The sequence below is a fragment of the Camelus dromedarius genome, chromosome 1, assembly GCF_036321535.1.
Source record: "Camelus dromedarius isolate mCamDro1 chromosome 1, mCamDro1.pat, whole genome shotgun sequence".
Taxonomy (NCBI): Eukaryota; Metazoa; Chordata; class Mammalia; order Artiodactyla; family Camelidae; genus Camelus; species Camelus dromedarius.
The window spans coordinates 103,933,843-103,959,370 of NC_087436.1; the positions used below are offsets into that span (position 1 = coordinate 103,933,843).

General features: G+C 36.9%; 1 protein-coding gene across 1 annotated transcript in view; it reads right to left on the minus strand.

Annotated features, from left to right (window-relative positions):
* Window positions 1-3,260: 3,260 nt before the first annotated feature.
* STIM2 (stromal interaction molecule 2) overlaps window positions 3,261-25,528 on the minus strand; it is a 150,486-nt gene continuing 128,218 nt past the window's right edge. Inside the window, exons 6-12 of the mRNA XM_031436267.2 lie at window positions 24,285-24,462; window positions 23,585-23,762; window positions 18,948-19,115; window positions 18,148-18,248; window positions 17,669-17,907; window positions 9,440-9,713; window positions 3,261-4,923 (exon numbers count right to left, since the gene is read on the minus strand). Of these exons, the coding sequence (XP_031292127.2) occupies window positions 4,446-4,923; window positions 9,440-9,713; window positions 17,669-17,907; window positions 18,148-18,248; window positions 18,948-19,115; window positions 23,585-23,762; window positions 24,285-24,462 (1,616 nt within the window). The 3' untranslated portion in view covers window positions 3,261-4,445. The remainder of the gene's footprint in view (window positions 4,924-9,439; window positions 9,714-17,668; window positions 17,908-18,147; window positions 18,249-18,947; window positions 19,116-23,584; window positions 23,763-24,284; window positions 24,463-25,528) is intronic.

Here is a 25,528-nt window from a genome sequence, read left to right on the forward strand (position 1 = left end):
CCTGCTCCCTCACTTTGGGAGCTGATAAAGCATTGCAACATAGCCAGTAAAGGCTGAAACATAAGGATAATGGAGACTGGGACAGTCAATACTCTAGCTCGAGACAGGATCCTGGGCATTGTCTCAAACTCTGCTCGCTGTTAAGTCAGGATCTGGGCTGAGACCTCCCTCGCTGGGCCTACTGCAAACATCGCTATGGAGAGGACCCTTTGGGGGCCACTTCAGAGATGCATAGATAACGCCAGGAAAGCCCAGTCACTGGCCTGAGGCAAAATCCTGGAATTTGGCCTGAAGCCCACTGGATACCAATTGATCCAAGATTGGAACAGGCCCACCTCGGTAAATCTGAAGGCGTGTCTTTCAACAGACTCCCCTGTTTTAGGGCTGCGGGTGGGGTTGGGGGTTAGACAGATTTTTATCAGCACTAACAGGGCTTTTGTGGGATTGCGCAAATGCTGCTTTTCCATGGTAAACAACTTAGCCCCAAACAAGCATCCTCACAGCTGTTACCAAGTGCTTTGCTGGAACTCAGTAACTGCAAGCTCACTTGCTGGAACCGGACTACCAGTTGTTAGCAGAAGTCCTAAAATTCTATTGCCCTCGGCTCTGCTTCAGCCACAGCAAATCTCTTCATGTCCTCAGAAAACTAGCACCATTAAATTATCCTTCACTTAATACTTCTGAGCTACATAATCAGTCTCCCCATTAGCTCCCTTCTCACCAGCATCTGCTTTACATTTCTATTACTGCCCTTATTATAACGATGTGTATTTGATCTGTCTCCTCTATTAGATACCAAGTTCCTTAGGGCAGGTACCTGGCACGTTCCCTCTGTACCTCCAGAGTTTACCATGATGCTTGGTACATGGTAAACTATTAAATAGCTGCAGAATGGACTAAGCAGATTCTTACTGTCTCTTACCTGTAATTTTTTTTGGGAAAAAATCTATTCTGTCTTGCAAGACCTAAAACCAGATCAGTAAGACTCAAACTTAAATGTAGGTTTTCTTCACCTTACTTTTTAAAAACAAACATGAAAAATACATGTATGATTTAAAAAAAAAACATGGTTTTAGTTGGTAACTGAAGAATACAAGAATAGGTACACTTGAAAGACTACGTAAAAGATTTAGAAAAACATGAGGACTACAAGAACTTAATGGGCAAAAGACATGAACAGGCAATTCAATGAAACGAAAAATACATAATATAAAAAAACCTCTCCATCCATACCAGACATTATTTCCCTATTTAAAAAAAAAAATCTATTAAATTATCAAAGTTTCAACCAAATGGTAACTCAGACATTGATGGTATGAGTTAAAAAGTCAGTCATACACTCAAATGTCGGGGGGGACGACAAACATGGCTACATGGAGAAAGAACTTTCACATGAGTCACCCTCAAGGTGTATGTGAGACTGCGTGTGTACATGTTTACACATGTGCATACACATAAACTAAAAGCCTTTATGCTTTGCTAAATATATGTATTCTAAGGAATCAGAATGTTGATTAGAATTTATGCAGACTTCAAAGTTAACAACATGGTTCTACCACTTACTAGCTATGTGACCCTCAGCAAATTACTGATTTTCTGGGCTCAGTTTCCTCATCAGTAAAATGGTGATTTTAAAAACAAAAAAACCCAAAAAACCAAAAAACCGTACCTACCTTATGAGGTTGGTGTAGAGATTAAATGAAAATATCTATTAGAGTTCAGAACAGTGCCTGGCATACAGGGTGCTTAATAAATGTTAAATGATACTATTCCACCTATCAGAAATTTGGAAACAGACTAATGCTTAATAAAATAGTAATTTAAAAGATTATGGTAAATTAATTCAATGGCATATCATACAATCATTAAAATGTTGTTCATGAAGAGTTTTTAATAATGCTGTAGAAATGTGCATACTATATTAAGTGAAGAGACATACATATAAAACTATATGGTATGACTTCAATTATGTAAAATATATATCAAGAAATAGAAAATGATCTAGCAGAAAACATACCAAAATATTAAAAGCGATTATTCTGGGCGGTAGAATTTGATCTGCTTGCTGTTGTTTTTCTTCTTTGTATTTTTCTATCATAAATTATTTTTTACAATAAGGAAGGTATTACTTCTAAAAGCAGGAAAATACCATAGTTTTATAAGGTTAAAATAAGGTAACAAATGGGTAACTTTTAAAATTTATATTAACGTCCAACTCTTCATGTATAAACGATGAGACACAGAAATTACTGTGGCTTTTCAAACCCCAATTATTTTTCTGTTAAATTTACAAAAATAGAGCATTGTATCAATGCAAAGTAAATATTACAAGCTACATAACGTAGCAAATATCCCTTGGTTGAATCTGTTTATAAACGAGTATGTGAAATTTAGCACAAACAATGCATTCCCTGACATAAGACAGCCCACATTCTACTTAGGCCAGCCTCTCCCATCACCCACCACAAGTTCCAGAGTCCAGATGGTTCTGATCCAGGATTCCTTCTAACTGTGAACAAGTGGGGGCCTTGCTGGGTACTCCTAGAGCAATTCCTTCTCCCGGCACTACTCCACGCCCCATGGCTTTTACCTTTTCTGTTCATCAAACTAAGCAGTTCTTATCTCTTTTGCAGTTTTCAAAGGGAAGAACGCCTGCCTGGTTGTAAGAAAGAGAAAGAAGATAAGGTTTTCCTTTCACTCTGAAGAAACTTTCCACAACATTTTTCAATTCTTAATGCGTAATTTTCCCCTTCCTAAATGTCTGCTACTCAACTCTTGACCTTTCAGGTCAATGTAGCTTGTAATTAGTCCAAAACACTATGTTCATGTCAATTTTTTCCCTTACAACACTATTAAATACATGCATACCTATGCATATAAATATCATTCAAGACCTTAACAGTTTTAAGAGCAGTACTTAAGTACACAGAATTTAGGAGACTTTGGGAAACTGTACATCTTCTTAATAAAGTATTTCTTTGGAGCAAATTTCATCTAAACAGACTGGGCTGGGCATTATTTTAGGCATAAAGCTAAAAAAACATTCTAGCTAATATGTATCAGTTGCTCACTCAGATGTTCATCCACATTGCATTAACCAGATCATTTCAACTGAATTTTCAAAAGAAGCAGTTTAAGCAGAAACTCCCCAGATGTTAATGTACCTTGTTGCTCTGTGTGACAATGTTCACAGTAAAAGTTGCCGTCATAATAAGCTATCTTAACAAACCCCAAACTTTACAAATTAAAACAACACAATCTAAATGCACCATAAATTTATATTTGTTAATTCTGATATTAGAACATTTAAACATTTCAAACTACATAAAAATATGACAAACAATATAAAATAGAAAGAGATTTGTTGACAACTTACTTCCAACACATCACTATTTCCTATATTGCAACTAAGCAACCAGACAGCTTATATGACTCTCCAGAAAACATAGTGTTTTTAGTGGAGTGTTATCAACAAAAATCAGCACAGTCCCACACAATAATGTCTTCGATTTATTCTCTTTTCCACAGTACAAGTTTTTCACAAACCATAAATCCTTTGTAGTTACTGAGTCTGTAAACAAGTGCCTGAATCCCCACCTCTCCCCACCTCAGTATCAGCTTGTGAATGTTTTAAGTCCTTCAATCAGGTTTTAACTCGTCCACCTGGGTAAGGAATCAAGAGCCTTCTCTCTTTAAATTATTTGTATTTTATCATACAGCCTGCAATGCAGAAAATCACAGTGAAAGCCCTGGGAAAAACAAAACAACATGATCTTTACAGCAGGACTCAAAACTTTATGTTAAATGCATTTAGAGAAGCTTCCCATAATAAAAGCGTGGGTTTTCATTTCCAGAAATCAAGTCAATTAGAAACCCTAGGTTCTACTTAAAAACCCATTTTGATCTAAAAGTGAAAACAGTCCCCTATCCATAGTCGTTTTATAAACTCTATACAGTTTCACTCGCAGAGATTTTTTTCCAGTCTGGAAAACAGTAGTGCAATTAGTTTTACTCCTTTTAAGTTATTTTAGTCCAGGATGTAAATAGCTCTGTGGAAAGATAAGAAGATGCTCTGGTAAACAAGAAATTTTTGCAAGCCCATGCTGGCTTACTAGTCCATTAAAGCTTGTAAGTCCATAGTGGCTTTCAACAAAATGTTGTATATACATCACTAATAACAAAGCAGAAATAAATAGGCAAAAATGACTGTAAACTGTCTCATCTCTTAATGATTTTTCAGTAATAACTGGCTTGACAAATTGATTATATAGTCATTTAAATAAGCAGACAGTAGACAGTTGCCCTTAAGGACATTCCACTATGGCATCCAGTCTGGAAAGCCCCAATGGAATTACATTCCTAAACTTAAAACAAAACAGGAGTGAAGGGTGGGAGATAAAAGTTTAAAGATGCCACTTGAATGGAATTCCATCAAGTCAACCAGTTCACTTAGATTTCTTCTTAAAAAGGCTTTTGATTTTTGATGGCTTTTTGCTTTTCTCTCCATTGTGACAGAGGTCATGTGGGATGCTGCTTATCCTGGCAACACCTGGGGCTTCCTGAACTGGCTTGCTGTCGTTGCCAGCTGAGGAACACGACGTGTGGCGAGGTTTAGGCACCGGGATGCCACTAGAAAGCTGGTTCATGCTACAGGATTTCTCCAAGATGCCATTGTACACTTTGCTTGCAGGGCTGAAGATCATACTCTTAGTCTCTGTCAGACCTACACAATCAGGAGAACCCCGAGAGATATCTACAGTTATGGGCGAGTCGCCTCTGGATGAATCCTCTAGAGAGAGCTCATCTCTTGATATTTTTCGAGGAGACAACGTTTGGTATATCTCAAGGCTTGAAGGAGGGGACTGTTTCCTTCCAATGGAAGAATTTAAGGAGTCACATTCTGAAGCTGTGTCTGGCACTTCCCTGGATGAGATAGAGGTAAAGATAAAATTTTAAATCAGTAATGTTCTTAAGGGTACCAGCAGACATTCTTAATTTATTCTAACCAAAACAACTTCCCACTGTTTATCGAAATATAAAAGAGAGAGATGTTAAAATTCTATACACATTTTAACAAAATTACTACTTTAATATAACTTATCAAAACTCAGTGTTTAATTTTTAACATAAATCATGATAATGACATCTTTGAATCTAAAAAACATTGTAACTTTTAAGTTATACCTCTTTTAATTGTCAGAGAAATGAAAATGTTTGCATTTTATGGATTTTTAAAATCATTTCACCTACTTTCATGTTGTTTCAATACTGAAAATTTTTCTTTCTAAATCACAGTTGACATCATGTATTTGAAAAGATGAATTTTAATCACTGGCACTCCCTTTGTCAGTCATTAAATTGATTAAATATAGCTTCCTAATGAAGGAAGGAAAGAATATAACTAAGCTAAAATATAAGTCCTCCCAAGTTTAAAAGAGAGGGGAAGGATGCTGAGGGTGGGGAGTGGATGGCAGGTGAAAGGCAATGATATAGAGCTATTTTGGGGGGGGGAACATTCAATAAATTCTCACAAGTTTATTTCTTTGTGATACCCCTCCTCCCTTCTCTACAGTGGAAAGAAAAAATAAAGAGGACTGGGAAACTAAAGCTTACAACCCCAAAGCCAACACAGAGTAAATGCGATCAAGCTATTCCTTCAAAATACCTCAAACTCACCCTTCTTCCTGCGCCACCAGGCAGTTACCTCAACGGTTACAACAGCTTCCATTCTAGTTCTTCCCCCTTGGCTCCTCCTCTACACGGCTGGCTGTTAAAGCGGTTTCTACAAACTCAATCAGGGCACAGCACTCCCTCACTCAGCACTCTGCAGTGCTTCCTCCCATACGCAGGCTCAGATCCGAAGTCCTTGCCAAAGTCCACAACGCTCTCCACGGTCAGGTCCACGGTTATCCCTCCCGCGGCACGTCTGGCTATTCTCTGCCTCTTCCCACCATAGCCCGTCCTTGCCCCCGCCACACGCCAATCTTGTCACCCCCTCAGGGCTGCTGCACTTGCTATTCCCTCTGCCTCATATCGTCTCCCCTCCATTTCCACATGGCTTACCTCTCCATGTCACTCAGGTCACTGCTCAAACGCTCCCCCTCCAGAGACGCCGCCCTGAACAGCCCTACCAAAAGCAGCATTCTCTTTCCTCATAGTTAGCATCTCAGAACTTACCACTACCTAACATATTTTATATTAACTTCTTTATGGTCAATTTCCCCAGAAGAAAGGAAACTTATGAGGACAAGGAGTCTTATTAATTTCTGTATTCTCTGGAATAGTGACAAGCTCAGAGTGGATATTTAATAATTACGGGAGGGAGGGAGGAGGAAGGGAGGCTGGTCGATCTTGAACAACAGGGATCATGTTTTATTCGTTTTTGTATGTATCGTGCCTGAGATGAATAGTGTCCACTCTATGAAAGGAATGACTAAGAAGTGAAAAGTGGACTCAAGGTAAAAAGTAACTGGCAAAAGAAATTAAGATGGGAGAAGGAAGAGAGCTGAAGACAGAAGGGCAGGAACACACATATGATCATGATCCACCAGCTGGAAGGAGGCCAGGACTTGCCTCTTCCATCTTGGCAGCTCAAGTTATCAGCAAGTACCCAGCACACAGCAAGGACTATAGCCACATTTATACAGTGACTGAACCGAATACTACTCACCTTGGATGACCTATGATTACTAACATTCATATTATGACATGCATGTTTATTGCTTCTGACATGTATTTATTTTAATACATTTCAGATATACATATTAGATGGCTGAATGTAATCAGCCTTTTCTACGCACTTTACTCACACACATGTGTGAAGACTGTCTTTGATACAGTACAAGCTCTCAGAAGGTACAATATCCCCTGGGCAAATAAGGACTTAAGTGATGCTTTCATTTACTACAGTCACATCTACTGCGTAATTTTTAAGTGCTTTTACAGTTTGATGGTGGACAGTGCTAACAGAGGTTAAGAGGCAGTTTAGATAGAAGAAATGACTCAGAAATCAATCACTGGTGGGGACCTTTCTGCTACGCTTCTTTTTGGAGAAGATGTCCATTAATCACACAGCATATATCACTGTGAGGCTGCTTAGCTTCCAGAGCCAGAAGCTGATTTAGTTAAAATTTTATGAATTTACTTTCTATTCTGCTGTGTTGTTTGGCTGCTTTGTATGTGAAATTCTAACCTAGGTTTAAAATATTTCAAAAACAAGTTTCTAAAAGTCTAAATAATGTGTGGAAAGAATACTGATCTACACTGGGAGACCTAGATTTCTGTCCTGGTCCTGCAGTTAATCAGCTGTACAACCGTGGGCAAATCACTTAATTTTACCAGACCTCAATTTTCCTGTCTAAGTAAGAGAATTTAATTAATCTCTGATATTACTTATAGTTCTAACACCCTAACTCCAAAACATAATAAACTGAAATGCTGCTTCTTTTGCCTAACAAGTCAAAGTTAGAGTATATAATGGTCCAGTGCACCTTAAGATCGCCCATTTTTTCTAGAGCATATATTTTTTGGAATGTTCAACTTAACTGTATGCACTATTTATGTTATTTTCCTATTTTTCTATTTTTCCCATAGTGATGTGTAGTTGAATTCCTGTAAATTTAATGCAAGTATAGCAAGACCTAACTCAAGGTAAGGTTTAAAGGAGCATACGTGTGCGACAATACGCAGAACATAAAATATCAGTAAAGAGTAAATGCTTTTATTATTATTTTGTAAGGATTCTGGTGGTTCAACACTTAAAAGACTAAAATGGAGAGGAAGAAAAGTTTGTTGAATCTGAACTCTTCTCATATTTATGAGCTAACTGAATTTTTGACAGTGCTCTTTGAAATGAGGACCGAACATTTCCATCAACGCAAAGAACTCTCCTGGACAGCAGAGCTCCAGAGTTTTCCTCCTAATTTCCATACCTCACACACATTTAGTTCTGTCGGTAAAGCCATCTTCCTGGTAACTATAGCTGTACTCCAAAGACTAGACAAAAAAGCTAACCGTAAAGTGCTAACCAAGCAAAGCTGCATCAGATTCTTCAGCGGCAATGAGGACACAAACCTTGGGTTACCTCCTTAGGATATGTTATAATGATCGCTGGCTAATCATAAAATTCACCTTCACTAGTAGATGAAACAATTATGTGTGAAAAATGATTACTTGAGGCTGATGTTGACAGAAGAATCACATGACAGTCACCAAGGCTCATGCAGAGTGTCTAATCCATTCCCTTTGGTTTTATTTCTCTTATGAGAACAGACTTCAGGGCCACACGGCTACTAAGTGGCAAAATGAGAAACTAATGCCAGTTTTTCTGTCACTTAATACCATCTATTCCAAAGAAGAAGATGGTTTAGAGAGAGAGATCGCCAATAGCAACAGGTCTCACTGAGCACTGGCGTCCTCGGGTTGGACAATACACTGTGGCTATATCCACTTTATACAAAAAAAAAAACAAAAAACAAAACCTGTTATGAATATAATTTCTTCCTTCAAATTCCTGACATTTTCTTAAACTTTTAGTATCTGATACTGCCTGTTTGCAGCAAGTACTAGCACATAACAGAACAAATCACTAAGCGGCAACAAATATTTTAAAACCTGTCAGTTATATTTAATATTTCTTTGTGCTCAAGCTTATTTAAGCCCATGCCTTTATATTTCACATATAAAACTGTTCATAAGACAAGTTTATGTTCTGAGACTTGAGTCAGTTGTGTACAATGGCCTCTGAACAGTTATATCTGAAAATATCCTATGCCTCTGGTGGGCAGAATTCTAAGATGGTCCCCAGATTCCCAGCCCTGGTATACACACATCTTCTCTCAGTTAGTTATTCAATCAAACACTAATCTAGGTGCTGCTATGAAGGGATTTTGTAGGTGTAATTAGGCTCCAAACCAGTCGATCTTAATATAGGTAGATTACTATCCAGCTTAAGCCTCTTGAATTTGGAGAGATAAAGGAAATCAGAGATGCAAAGCAAAGGAGGGCTTTGCCAGAAGGGAAATTCTCTGCTGCTGCCTTTGCAGATGGAGACCACGTGGAGCAAGGAACAGTGGGCCCCGTCTCGAAACGGAGAGCAGCCCCTGAGCTGAGAGCAAGCACGGAAAACAGAACGTCAATGCTATAACCACATGAAACTGAATTCGGTCACAACCAAGTGAGCATTGATGAGGCCCCCCAAGCTACAGATAAGAACAAAACCCAGCCAGCAAACTGATTTTAGCCTTGTGAGCGGAAAACTGAGCCACACCAAACTTGGACTTCGGTGTACAGAACCGAGAGCTAATAAATGGGTGTTAGAAGCCACTAAGTCTGTGGTAACGTCATGCAGCAACGGAAAGTGAACACAACAGAGCCCTCCTCCCCACCCTCCTCCCACTGCCCAGCCCAACATGTACTGTAGTTAATTCACGGCTAATACCATTGCTTTTCAGCTGAGAAGTAAATGGCCTCATCCTCCTCTTCATTTCGATAAAGAGCAGGGCAACTGGACACTGAGAGGATATCTGGATCAGGGGAAGGCAGCGAGTGCTGCGTGTGCGGGGGGTGGTGGGGGTGCCGGGCGTGCGCCAGGGGCGCGGCGTGCGGAGGGGGCTGGGCGCGCTGGGGCTGCGGCGAGGCCGGCACCACGCTGCGGCGGGAGCGGCACAGGCTGCTGCTTCTGGCCAGTGATCCGGCGGGCTTAGCCATGGTCCCTGAAAACCAAGCATAAAAAAATAAACACACTCGTAAAATCCAGTGCTCCTTTCACGCACACTACAAACACACGCCGAAGGGAACTGACGTTACTACTATGTCAGCATTTAATCTACCTTTATTCAAGTAAGTAACTGCCCAAGTATTACCACCCTCCATCCACCTGTACCACTTCTCAGGAAAGTTAAGAAATAAAGGAGAGAGAGAGAAAAGAATGTAACACAAATGAAAACAGGTCTAAAAAATAAACAGAAGTACAAATACGTGAGGTTTTTTTCATATAAAAAACATCAATTCTTAAACATTTACAAAAGAGAATAAATCTTTAAATTTAAAAATCAACATAGCATATTTATAAGGCATCTGTACTTTGTTGCAAATCTTTTAATGAATTTTAATATTAAAAGAAGAAAAACACAGGTTGGATTTTTCAATGGCTATTTCTTGAGATAGCCCAACTTGTTTGAACTTTGAGAAATCTTAAATCAAGGATTATTTAAATATGGTATATACAGTTTTCCGAGTCAGGAAGAGTTCTGACCAAAACTGAGCAGACCTCAAGAGAACACTGACCACTGTGGAACTAACCAGAAGTCTTAGACTACCTTGTTCCTGCTACCAGTCTCAGTCTAGACCCACGCAGGTAGTAAACAAACTTCCTCTACGTGCTCAGATCTTCACTGGATGGGTATTTCATTTCTTTGCCTTAATTGAAACATAGCTCTCCTAAGAACAACCTTTCCAAGCTGAAGCTGTTCATTCTTATGCACCTCACCTCATGTACTACAGCATCAGATCATCAGGTTGATGGTCTTCCCACTCCCCAACACTGTCTGTACACCCTTACTCCCACATCCTTTTATAAAAACATGTTCCTCTGAAGCTCACATTTTTAGGCCACGTGTATCTTTCACTTCCACTTCATCAGTCGCTTCCTGGTCATTCTCTCTCTTACCAGTCCATCCAGCCTATCGTCAACCGGAACAATCTCCTCTCTGAGACGTACCCAACACCATAACCAACCGTGGTTTTCATCTCTTCTCACCAGACATGAGCCTCCACCCACTCTCATGCCCTGCCTCGTCTTGCCATCATTCAGAATTGCTCCATTTTTAAAATAATAAGTTTAAGACATCAATTTAGATTCTGACCACATTTCTACCTCATTATTTCACACATTCTGCTCCCTTTCACTGAAGGCTGACAGCCACCCCCACCTGCAACTTATAAGTAGTTAAATGAAACACTGAAATTCACTATATAGAAGTTAACTTCTAAGATAATAATTTTAACTTCTAAAAAATAATTTTTCATTCTAATATCAATAATTACACATGAAAGCATAGCCATTTACTATGACACTATTTTGCAAACTATATTTTCTTACGACAAGATAAAATCTGGTTTTCAATAAGGGAGTACCCCCTGCCACCAACAACCAAAAATAATAATTAATATATGAACTAATAGTTTTAGTAATACAGCAGTCAAAGAAATCTGACCACCATTCCCAGCCCCTAGTCACACACTTTAAATACCTTTAAACACTTCAATATGCTGAATAAAATCTAACAATAGTTTTAAATGCATAGCTGAGTTTGCAAGAAAGAAGACAAAATTCTCAGATGCCAAAGCAGAGGGACTAAAAGTCAGAGCTAACAGGCCTGTGAGTGACACTGGAACTGCTGTGGGAGGTTCTGGGTCTCAGTAATGTAAAGATTTGGGTTTTAATTTGGGGATATAAATGATGTCCTGAGCCCATATGAGGTAAGGAGAGGAATTGTGAGTGAGAGTTCTGGATAAGAGCCTGGGCCCAGATGGGCTACATTCCTCAATGGGAGGGTGTATTAGGGAAAAACTCTGATCAATGAGCAAGGGAACTTCCTTCACTGCATGCTCTCTGGATACAGGAGTTTTAAAAGGTTCTTGTGAAAAACTCAATACTCTGGGTATTCAATACTCAAACCCAATACGAGCTAACTCATACTAGCTCAAGTTTATACTACCCAAAAGGGTCTGTGAAATCTAAATCCAAAAGGTTAACCAAAGAAATGGTCCTGAGTAGGGGAAGCCCTTGAAACTACTGCCAGAAGCAAAAGAAACGACGTTGAGGACTACTCCTTCTCACTAATGCTTTCCATGGGGGAGGAAAAAAAGCAAGACCCTTTAAGATAGCTTACTAAAAAAACTATGACACAGGAGAAGGCAATCTAGTAACCAAACTGAAGGAACAGCTACATTAATCTATCAAGAACATCAAATAATACAATTATCCAAAAAAAGTAAAAATTAACGATGTTTAAAACCATTCAACTATAAAATAAAAATTGAAAAGTATGAGCAAAGATCAAGGCATTAAAAAAACAGGCAGAGTTAATAAAGACTCAAGGAGAACCAATGAAAACAGTCACTAAAATTAAAAATTCAAAGAATAGGTTGAACAAAATTAGAGCTGAAGAAAGAACAAGTACACTAGAAGGCAGACCTGAAGAAATTTCTCTGACTGCAGCAAAATTAGATAAAAAGAAAGGTAGAGATGTGTAGGATAAAATAAGATCCAATATATAAGTAATAGGCTAATACTAGTCTTAATATTTCTATACAACTAATATCCTAGTAGGCACGAATAGAGAGAAAATAATATTCAAAGAGAAAAATGGCTAATTTTTCCATTTCCTTAATTGAAAAAAAGATACACATCTTCAGATTCAATAGCACGCCAAATATCACGGAAAAATTTCCACACCTAATTAGATTATAGTGAAATCATATAACAAAAGAAAATGAAAACATCTTCTAAGCAATCAGAAAGAAATAAGAAATTACCTAAAAACAACTACCTGAACAGATTACATGGAACACTGACTAAAACTTCTCAACAGTAACAATAAGAAGCCTGAAAATAATGACAAATATTTTCAAAATACTCTGGGAGAAATCACTGCTAATCTAGAATCTGATATCCAGTTAAACTATTATTTTCAAGTGAGAGTGAAAATAAAGACATTTTCAGGCAACGACTGAGAGAATTCACCACTCCCAGCTGCTCAATGAAAGAACTTTTACTAAAGAATGTATTTTCAAAGAAGGGGGAAAAAAGGAAAGAGTAAAAAGCAAAATGCAATGATGAACAAAAACAAAACAAAACAAAACAAAATGCAATGATGAACAGAGAAACACATTAAGTATTTCCGAACAGTGACTGAATAAAACAATTGAAAAATGGCTTTTGCAAGAAACATATTAAAAGTTGGAAACATTTTAAAACTAGATGATAATCAAACTACACATATCAAAACTTGCAGATTCAGTTAAAGTGGTTCTTAGAGGGAAACTCATAGCCATAAAATCATACATTAAGGGAAAAGGGAGGGCTGAAAATTCACAAGCTAGGTGTCTAAATATTAAAAACAAACAAATGAAGTAAATTCCAAAAAAAAAAAAATAATAATAAAAGATAAGATCAGAAATAGAGAATATCAACAAAACCAACCAAGTTATTAGCTCTCTGTAGAATCAAAGAGTGAAATAAAATAGACAAATTGTGTCAGATTAATAAAGTGAGGAGAAATTAAAAGAAGATGTAAAGATGTGAGTTTTTTTTAGCCATATAAAATACTATGGACAACTTTAAGCCAACAAATTTTGAAACTCAGATAAAACAGACAATATTTTAGAAATACATAACTTAATAATCTAGACTTAGAACCATTATAAGAAATTGAATCAATAATTTTAAAATCTGTCTCCTTCCCTCATGCCAACACACAGAGCTCAATTTATAGGCAATCTCTTCAAAATATTCATGGAATAATCTGTATCTTATATTTCAGAATACAGAATAAACTTCAAAGCATATACTGAGGATTATTATGGGCCAGGGTCTGTTCTAAGTGTTTTAGGAGTAGTATTTAATTTAAATTACATGAAAACTTCACAAGATAGGTTACATTTTACAAACAAGGAAGCTGAGACTCAGAGAGAGTACCTCTCAAAAAGTTACACAAATAAAAAATAATGTTTTGTGAGAGACTGAAAACAAAACAAAATACTAGACAACATTACATATATATGTAGGAGTAAGGATAGGATAGGATAAAATGGACGAGTAAGGATTCAAACCCAAGGAATCTTGTTTCAGAGCCCAAATTCTTAAGTACTACATTGCCTCTGTAAGAGTAGGGAAAAAATTGAAATGGAAGAAAAAGGAGTATTCCTTGGTTTATTTTATGATGCTAATGTAATCTTGATATCAAAATCAAAGAGTGTCAGGAAGGAAAATTACTGAATAATTTAATGTATGATTAAAAATGTAAAAACCCTAAATAAAATAATATAGCAAACCAAATCTAATTATTGTAAAAACAGAACATTGTGACAAAAATAGCTTCACTGACATTTAAAGGAATGCATTTAAACAGATTAAAATTCAACACAATAAAAAAAGAAACAAGCAAATACCTCAAATTATACAGAATAATTTGGATATAACTGAATCACTCTGTTGTATACTAGAAATTAACACAACACTGAAAACCAACTATACCTCAATTATAAAAAAGAAAAAGAATTTGGTAAAGTTGATTTAAAAGAAAAACCATTCTTAGCAAAATAGAAATAGAGATTAATTTCCTTAACTTAAAAGTGATCCATGAAAAACAGAGCAAAAGAAAAAAACAAAACACTTTATGATGAAATACTGGACGCATTCTATTTAAAGTCAGAAACAGCATTCACCATTTGCCTGCAATCACCTTAGCACTTTAATTCAACATTTTACTAGAGGTCTTAGATTGGGTTAACAATTGGAAAGCAAAAAACAACTCATTATTATTGTCCACACAAAAAAATCCAAGACACTTGCATAGAAGAATTCAGTGTTTCTGTATACAAAATCAGTGTACTAAAATCAACAGCTTTTCCCTACATATCAGCAACAAGCAACTGAAGTGTAACTTTTTAAAGAAAGGTAACACAAGTAACTAAAAACAAAAAACAAAAAACAAGCTATACGGTATCTAAAAATTCAGTAGTCATCAAAGAAATAAAAATTCTAATAGCACTAAGATATCATATAACTCCCATTCAAGTTACAAAACAGATAAATCAGATCATTCCAAGTATTGGTAAGGATACAGGCAGACAGGCACTCTTAAAAACAGTTAAGTGTGTAAACTGACAGAACCATTCTGAAAGCAACTTGGCGACAACTAGTAAGAGGTGCCTTCCCAAGGACTTGGTGATCCATTTCTAGGTGTCTACCCAGAGAAACTCTCAAAGTTAGGAACAAGGAGATAAGAGATAAGGATGCTCATTTGCAGTATTGGTTGCAAGGGCAAAAAAGTAGAAAGAACTTATTTGAGAAGAAAAATGGATAAACTGTGGTTATTATTATAATAAATAAACAGATACACTGTGGTTAACTTATGTTAAACAGTTGAAGTGAATTTAACTAATTTATATATATATATAAACATGGAAATTTTCTAAAACATACCTTGAAGCAAAAAGAGTTGAAAAATGATACCTACAGTTTGATGACATTTATGTATATTTTTCTACAAACAACAGTTGTATCTATTACTTATATATAGATATATCTGCATGTAATAAAAGCACAACAGGCTTAGATTCCCACTTAGAATAGTGGGAAGGGGAGGTGATGTGTTTTCCTTTTCAGAGGAAAAGAAAGATGAATAGAGCAAAAATACTGAAATCTGTTTACCTTTGTAGTAGATGGGCAATTCATTTTCAGAACTTTTAAGCACATCTAAAGTGCTTTATAATAAGAAACTTTAAATAAATTACAACTACATTCCCACTATGAATATTTAGTAGATACTATAAAGGTAATAGGAAAACAATTATCATCTGTTCTCCTATCCACACAGAGCTAACACTTGATAATATGTTTTTTAATTTATACATAATTAAATATAGACAGTATTATTCTGAGTATGGTTTTACAATCTCTTACTTTGCTACTAATGCACCACAGGCAGGTTTCCTTGTCATTACTTCATACTTAGACCAATTACACACACCCATGGTGCAGATTTAGACCACTCAAAAGGATATATAATGGAGAGCCTTCATCCTACTCTAGACTCTGGTCCTACTGCCAAGTCTTTATGCTTTTATAACTAGAGTGGAGTATTACTTTTGTGCCACTGGGTGGAGATAGAGCTCTCGAAGTATACTCTGGCAAAAGTTATTTTTTCAGGGATAATAAACTCCAGCATTTCTAAAACATTATATTGAACTTAAAATCAACTCTTGTACCTTTTTATATTTAAAAGTTCACATTTCTCTGTATATCACAATCACTAAAAACTTAAATTATTCACATCTAGTGTTAAGTGTTTTATTTTAATGCACATATGGACAGCCTGTCCCACCAAAAAGTACTTACAGACACGAAAAGCAAAGTAAAGAACTACTTAGCTTTAGGGGATACATCTAGGCACACTTCGGATACTGAACAAGTACGGATTCTGAGGAGGAACTGCAACTCCAAAAAGCTATCATTTTCAAACAAAATCATATACTGATGAATCAGTGCTGCATATGGCAAGCTTAAGGACACATAATTCAATTAAACATAGGTTGCTAATATTCAAACAGCGGAGCTGGCCCAGATATAGATTAAACTTTGCAACCATCACTATCTTGCAGCACAGGGCAAGTGAAAGGACTGAGGTCACACGCTGCCAGTATTCACTGCATTTACAATCTGTCCTTCCGACCCTCCTCTTGTATGAGTTTAGTGTCTCCCCAGTCTGCTTGCATTATGTCTGCATTAAACTATATAATTAAAATCACAGAAATGAACACAAGCGCATAGTCACTGACTAATTATTTGCAAACTTAGGGCTTTATTTAATAACATTGTTTTGAAGTTAGAACCCTTCCTAAATCATAACTTTAGGAAAGCTGTAACAATGGGACAGAAAAATTCAAATTGGAGAATGCTCATATATCATGATTTGTCTCAAAGATGAAATTTCTGTGAAGTTTTCAACAGATCAGTGATTAAATTTTGCTCTCCATTCTTTGGACTCTTGTTCTATTTACACTGTTTCAAAAAGGTTATAAAGACTGAGAAATGAATCAGGCAGGTAATAATAGGAATAAAGAGCTTTTCAAGTGATTTCTACTACAAGACATATACCATTTTAAATTTAAACTCTGTAATGTTGCAAGAAGTCTAAATATTTATAAATAAATTCTATAATTAATAATATCTAAAATACTTAAATTTCACCTTCCTATCAAAATGTATTCTTTATATTGTAAACATTTTCAAAGAAGACAGTGTTTATAAAAGAATTATAATAAAAATTGTACATGTTAAAACCACCTTTGGGAGAAGCTCCACTTTCTAGCAACAAAAAAAAAGTACGTTTTCTAAACACAAACACAATTTAATTTTCTTTAAAGGTAAACCGATTTAGTGCTTCATGCGTCAAATACAGCAGGGTAATACACTTAATAAAAGTGTAGAACTGGGAAAGCAAAACAAAATACTATGAAACGTGCCTATTGGGAATGGCAACTCAAGTTAAAATAAACCAACTGGCTCAAAGTCACATTGTTCAGTGGCAGAACGAGGACTGGAACTCAGGTTTCCAAGGTCTTCCCTAATTTTTACTTTCTACCATAGATTAAGCTGCCATATGAAAGGATGTTCTCCCTCAAAGTTCAGCACTTCATTCATACAATTCAGCATGCATGATACGTTATTATATATATGTGTGTGTGTGTGTATCTGTGTGTATCACGCATACCTCACATAGTATTCTCAAACAGTAAACACAATAAACAACAAAAAGAAAAAAGAGACAAGAATGAACACAATTTTCATCATAGATTTCAAAGTAAATGATTCATAAAAGGCACGGTAGAAAGTTACTGTAAAACTGTGCCAGCTCTCTTTTTTGAACTCACCACTTACCAGGAAACTGTGACACTATTGGGGGAGTATCTTCGTCTAAATCATCGACTCCTCCAGCAATTGGATAGGGTGGAATGGAGACTCTGGGCATCACCACCCAGCTGTGATCAGAATACAGGGACGAGGTGAGGCTGGGGAGTCCCGAGTTATGGGCTATCTGAAAGCCACAGATCTTCTCAATCTGTTGCCAGCGAAAAAGTCGTTCTCGTAAACAAGTTGTCAACTCAGAGAGAGCTTTCCTGGAAAAGCCAGTACAGGGATTACTTGCTGCCTCCAAGAGCCTTGAATACATCACTGAAAAAAGGCAACTACATGAACAGGCCAGGGTAAGTAACCAGTTTCAAGAAATTACCCCCTCTTAGAATTAGTATAAAATATGTAAAAGTTTATGGTTAAATGACAAGTTAAAACATAAGTTGTCTATAAGTTACACATGTCAACACAGTAAGAACAGACAGATGGCTGCGGCAGCGCCTTACTTGGCCTCCAGGATCTTGTGGTCCACCTCATCCAGGGAGGAGCTGTGCGCCACGTGCAGGGTCCCGAAGACTGTGCTCCTCTTCTTCTTAATCTTCTCTGCCTAAAAACCCAAGGTGAGAGAAGTGAGACTGGGTTGGGAAAAATACACACATGCTAGTGAGGTTTCTTTTGTTTTGAATATATCAGTAATCATAAAACCAATGGAGATAATTATGAGCCAAGATATAGTCCTACCTTCCAAAGAAGAAAACAGATGAGGGAGAAAGCATGCTTTCCTAAGACAAACTTTGTTCTGGAGGCTTTCTCTCTTATTTTCATGAATCAAAAAAAGACCTGAATCTTCTATTAAAACCAGAAGAATAACATGAACTATAACCTACTGCAACGGAGGTGTTAGTGAGTGAACTGAGTTTTCTGTTGTTGTTCTTCTAGAAATCAGATCAAGACTCAATCTAATTTCACACAATTATTAACAGTCAGACATTAATTTCTAGTAACTACTAACCTGAATCAGATATGAAGTAGCAACCTAGAGGAGAAAAGCTCCGTATAAAACATTTATGATAATGATAATAGGGCTGATTTTTACAGGATATGAAGTTCATTCTGAAAGGTATATACTTCTCTAAATAAAGTAATTTTACCTTGCAGCCTAGGATTACAGGGTCAATTTATGCAATGAGTTCCAATTCATGAAAAGAATCTGTGATACTAAAAATTTTATTCAGATCTTTGTATCTCAACTGGTTAGTTAAACCCTCTAAGGAATTTCTTTAAGTTCTGAAACACAATTGAGTACCTCATCCTTAGCAATAGCTAGCTGCATTTCAGCATTCTGTCTTTTAATGTTGTAGTACTGTACTTCTACTTCATGCGTCAGCTGAAGCCATTTCTGAAGTGCATCTGGAACAGACCAGCTGCTTCTGAGTTCAAATTCTTTCTCAGCCTTTTTCAGAGCCATTCGAACCTGGGGAGGAGGGAGGAAGTAAAAGAGAGAAGATTGGGAGAGAAGGAGAGGGAGGGAGGAGGAGAGAGAGAGAGAAAGGGAGATGGGGCAGGGTTAGAGAGAGAGGAAAAAAATTCTTTTTAAAGGTATTTACATTAAGATTTCTTTAAGAAACTAAGATTTTTTTTTTTGGTACCATATTGAAAGAAAAAGCAATTTGAATTATGTTCTTTGCAAATATCTTTTAAAATCACAGTCTAAAACAGTATATTTCTAACATTAAAACTGAAGGTGAAGTTTTAAGTACATCTTAAACTTGCTAAGCAAAGTTGTAAAGCCAGAGGGTAGAGGCAGCTTACACATATATCTTAGGTTGCAATATTGCATTTGTATATTTTATAATAGCCAGACTCACTAAGAGAAAAAAAAATCTAAGACGTATACAAAACTGATTACATTTTCTCATAACGTATATTTTGTTCATGGAGTAGGACATGCAGAAGTATCCCCAACAGGGTGCAGACCTGTTCTGCCACCTCTTCTAACGTTCCCAGAGGGCCTCACTGTAATCATCTAACTAGACACTCACTTTCAAAAGTAATTATATCATTTTTAAAAGTTTTTCATGACATCTTTATGGCCAATTATTTCATACTGTTATGAGCATATCTCCTTATTACAGTCTGTTTTGTCACTTCTATTTAATTTTTTCCTGCTTCTAACATACCAGGAAGTAAATAAATTAGCATTTGCAGACCAAGTGTAAATTTCAAGAGACTAGATTCTGAGTGAGAGTCTTCTTGAGATTCTTTCATGGGAAACTATGAATAGCTTCAGCGTCAAAATGTAGAAGTTTTTCTTCCAGCTGCCCTTTAGGGGAGCCAGACAATAAACAGAAAACTAAAATGTTTAGTGTGTGAAGTGGTACTAAGTGCTAAGGAAAAAATTCTCAAGGAAAGTCTCACTAAGAAGATAACACAGAAGGAAGAGAAAACCCATTCCAGGAATGAGTCACCTGAAAACCAGCATGAGCTCAAGCTAAGGATGTGTACAGATACGTGATGGGTTTTATGGAATTAGGTACACACACTCAAGACCTGCAGACACAGTGATGGATGAACCACGGAGCATCCTGCTTCTGGAGCACCATAACCGCAAATTAATCTGCCCCAAAGTTAAGTAAGGTAACTAACACTGAATTCCTAAACTAACGTGCAGAAGAATGTTTGATCTGACCAAGCCTAATTTATTTAAATAAATCTTACTGTGTGCCAGAATAAACTAGAGTATTACACACAAATTTTTATAAATAGAACTGCTGTCAGATACCACAGGGGAAAAAAATGTAGAAAAATATTTTTTAAAACTCTAAAACTTAAAAAGAATCACAACCAGACAGGCAGTAGACAATTCAAGAAATAGATATTAACAGTAAGGGTAAAACAGCATTTACTCACTGAAGACAAACCCTAACATTACACTTGCCTGACTTGATTCTCTGTGCAACATGCTTGGGACAGCACCGTGCTTAGTGAGACAACTGGCTAAGCTGTGATATCCCTGCTGATCCCTCAAGAAGAGAGGACAGGAGCTCGGGTCCTGTGACATGGAGTTCTACACAACACTACAGAGCGCAGGTTGTTTTCTCACACGATTTTAAAGCTAAAATTCCTATACAGTTCTCAATGCTAAGGAAGTATACAGAGAATCAGAACAAATTCACTCATGTTCTTCTCTTTAATCATAAACATTTTCCTTAATGTTATGTTCACGATTTTATTTTCTCTAAAAGAGCTCAATAAACACACTTAACACAGAATTGACATGCTTCTAGTATAAACTGAGGCTGATCAATGTTTTGACCGACTGTCAAATAATGTCTCAAAATTTTAGAAATTCTAACCTTCCAACAACAGCAACTATTTTCTCTACTATTATTCATAAGTTTATCATTTGACCTGGATTTCAATCCTCACTTTGAATTACATTGTTATTTATAGGGAAATGGATGCAGTGAAAATTGAGTAATTAGTAGCTTTTACAAATGATGAATTATTAAATTATTTTAAAATGAGTCATTATTTGCATAATTTTTGTGTCTTAGGAATAAAACAGCAATAAGTAAAAACAGATCACAGAAAAAAAACAGTCTGAATATCTGAAAACCTGGCTTTTAGACCCAACTTCATGATTTATTGTATTTGTGACCTTTAGCAAGTTCTTTATTTTCTGAGGCTTATTGTTTCATGTACAACAGGCGTACTTGTCCTGACTTTAGGCTCCTTGAGTCTTTAAGAACGAAGTAATTTATGTGAAAAGTACTTAAACCACACAAAATATAAAGTGGTACTATTATTCACCCAAAAGCTTTTGTTCTATGGAAAATAACACTATATAAAATATGTACCAGATTTTCTGTCTTCTAACTTTGAGAAGCTGATTACCCTCCAGACAAGATACAGTAATGCTTCAAACTATGTGGAATTGTGGATTATGTGACATTACACATAAATTAATTTCCCAGTTAAACTTGCTTCTATAAACAAAGCTTTCAATAGTAGTATGGGAAAACATGGACTTTGGAGAAGACACAAGTAATCTTGCCTTTGCCACGTAATAGCATCTCATACCTACACATCTCATCTGTAAGTGAGAATAATACCTATGTATAGTGAGGATTAAAATTTATGAGCAAAATATTTGCAATAATATGCGTAGCATAAACTTCTGGCATACAGTGAGCACTCATAAAATTGTGTATCTTATTACTGTAATCATGTTGGACAGAATTCTTTTTAAATACCCAGTTCTCTCTTTTAAACCACTTTTCACAGACTCAGAATCTCATCAGGATTATTACATTTATGCTGGAACGTAGCATCATGGTAATCTTAGGGTCTACTAACGTGTGCAAGGTCTCTACGCCCCAAACCTCAGGCTTAAATGTTTGTAACTTTGGGCTCCTTCTTTGTATTGTGTCTTTTCCCTCACTGTGAGGCAGTCTCCCCAGAAACATTGCTATTAGTTTATGACTCTACAGAAGAATTCCTACTACTACTTTCTGATTTGTTTTTTCCCTGTCCACAAAGTTCAGAAAAACAGCTAACAAATGTCTTAGTTCAGCACTGGGAACAAACCAAGAATTGAAGTCTCAGTGGGAACAGGCATGGAGTTCTCACAGGAGAAAAGGAAGTAATATCTAATTCTTGGACACAGTATAATTTCAGCTAGGCTTTTTTTGTTAACTCCCTGGTTCTTTACTACATTCTGTACAGACAAGATTTGTCAGGTAAATAGGACCTGATGGCAAAACAGTCCTAGGAATCAACTTCAAGAAGAAATTCCTTACACGGAAGACCCAAAACCAGATGTCTGGTCTATGACAGAGAACAGTTAGCAGTTAACAAAAAAGAGCTGCACTCCGTCAGACAATCCTACCAAAAGTGACAATCTTAAAGGAACTAGTCATGTACACCAAACATTTTCTCATGAGTTGAAATTGAAACTCCTCCATTACATAATTCTTATTTCTTATTTAGCTCTTGACTGAGAAGGCAACAGTGCATAAAGCAAAGCGGGAGGCACAATACCTCAGTTCTTGGCCCGGCTTTACAACTGAGTCACTCCCTAATCTTGAACAAGTTTTCTCACCCTCATTTTGTTTCTTGGTTTCTTTATCAGTAAAGAAAGGGTCAAAGTCAGAAGCAGAGGATTAGACCATGGAAGCAGAGGTTGGAGTGACATGCTTTGAAGATGAAGGAAGGGGTCATCAGCCAAGAAATGCAGGCAGCCTCTAGAAGTTAGAAAAGGCAAGGAAACAGATCCTCCCCTCGTGTCTGCACAAGGAAGGCAGCCCTGCAGGCCTATTTTAGACTCTGACTTTGAGAACTGTAACATAATAAATGTGTGTTGTTTTAAGCCACTAAGTTGGTGGTAATTGCTTATAGCAGGATTAGAAAACTAATACACCTGTCTATAATTACCTATAATTCTCCCAGGATGCCTTCCCCCCGCCCCTGCCTTTTCTGAAGGACCACGCAATGCCTGAATTCCTTCTTGAGTAAATGCATAGCAGAAGCAGATCCTGGGAAAGGACACCTTTTAGACAACTTCAGAATTTGTAGATTATGTTCTAAAACCATTTAACAGGATTCAAATGATGTTTAATAGAGATTCTTAACATTAGATACAGTCTGAAACATATGACAGACGTTAAATGAACACTTTAAATTTACTCAAAACAATTAACATGGCAAGGGATAACACTTCATGAGTGAAGTGAACATGATGGAAGCTTTGCCTTTTAGTTGGCACTTCATTATTTTGTTATATGGACCTTGACCAATGCTAACAATATGAACAAATGACTCCTTTACTAACTAAGGAAGAGTATATGATGGAACCAAATGTAGGAGTTTGAACAAAAACAAAAAAGCTCCTCAGAGCGGCAAAACAATATCCTCACAAACACTTTTTTAAAATGTAAATACCTGTTCCAATTCCTGCTCTGCGTACTGACGTCTACTCAATTCACATTCAGCTCCCTCCCTTAGCTCTCTCAGCCGACAAGCCTCCTCCTTTGCGAAATTGATTTCATCCATCATTTTGCGCTCTAGATTTTGCTTTTCTACAGCAACATTTCTGTTTTCTTCCTGTGCCTTTTCAAGCCTTACAGAACAATAAAAATGAAAATTCCTCACAAAAGTTTCCAAAATTTCATTATTGTAATGAAGAATAAATATGTATCAAGCAATAAGATACATGTTTCAATCAGAATTCACAGCATTTTCTATTATTAATCTGAAGTTTGGACAATAAAAACATCAGGTGGCCTGCTACATAGCTATTTTGGTTATCTTGAGCTAAAAACACAGGGATAGCAGGGAGAGTTAAGAAATTTATAATGATTTAAATCATGTTAAAAATAAAATTTAACTACACATATAATTCTACCTATAGGTGATTTATTTCCACTGGTCTTCTTCCCATTTATTCCCTAGTACATTCCTTTAGAATAAATCTGTAATTATGACAATACGATACTTTTCTAAAAATATGAAATGCAGTGTACATACAATTCCTGATGTGTGTACCAACCTAAGTGTGTAAGCACATGCCCATATTACATATTCACAAACTGCACTTTCCCACATAAATAACAAGACTTACAGCCTTTTTTTATCTACTCACCTCTCTTGTAAATCCATTAGACTTTGCTCTGCAGTTTGTAGACTCTCTAAGTCTTTCATCATTTTTGCAACATGTTCTTTTGATGTCTTATTCTGCGTGTAAGCAAACCAGCACCCTCCAACACCAATTACTATAGAAACTGTGAGTATAAAATCTTTCATCCAGTTATGAGGAGGGCCTATGACGAGAATTACAGATGGTTAAATTAATCTTTAAGTATCATTTTAAAAAATCAACACACAGAGGCACTTACAAAAAAAAAAGTAGGAGATATCTAAAAACAAAACAGAACAAAATATGAAGATGTCCCATCCATATACAAGCTCAAGCCTTTTAAAAAATTCTTTCTTCAAAGAATCAATATGCTTATTATAACTGCCTGATATAGCAGACCTACAGGAGGGCAGAAATAAACCCACATGGATGCACCATGCCCCGCTGGTACAGGAGGCAGTAACAGAAGTCCTAGGGACCACTAAAAGAGCCACAGCGTCTCCCATCGTGTATATATAGTGAGAATGGCCCCCTGTGGGGTGAAAGGAGTGAGTCATGGAATATCACCATTATCATTCCAATTCCTTTCCTTCAGTCAAGTTAGGCAGCTGTCATGCTTTGATAAACAAACTGAAATCCTAATCATTCACAAAAAAGCATTTCCCCAAAGCAGGCAGCCATGTAACTGTGACTAGTCAGGGATTCTCAGCCGAAGGGGATTATTTTCCCCAGCAGACAGCTGACAATTTCGCTTGTCACTACTGGGAGGTGCAAGTTGGGGGTGTTCGTTTCTGGTGTCTAGTAGGTAGAGGCCAGGGATCTTGCTAAGCATCCAACAATGCACAGGACAATCTCTGTCCTGCCCCCTCTCTTGCGGTAACAAAAGAATTATCCAGGAATGATCCAGCCCAGACTGTGAATAGTGCCATGGCTGAGAAACCATGTGTTGAATGATCCTAACAAGTACTGTTTAAGGTGGCAACCTGCCAGAGAGACCTGGGTTACTAGAGAAACAACAGGATCGCCTTCCCTAAGGCACCAGGCATGACCGTGGCCCCCAGCACTTTCTACAGTAAGGAGCAAGGAACCAGGGCCTACTGTCTTCAGTGACACAAAACACAAAAATCAGCAAATAATTTCCTAGTCTATCCCTGACTGAGGGGCTCTGTGGAGGGAGACACAATAACTAACACAATACAATGTATGATTTGCTGCAAAGAGATTTAGTTTTTTGGTGAAAAACTGCCAGA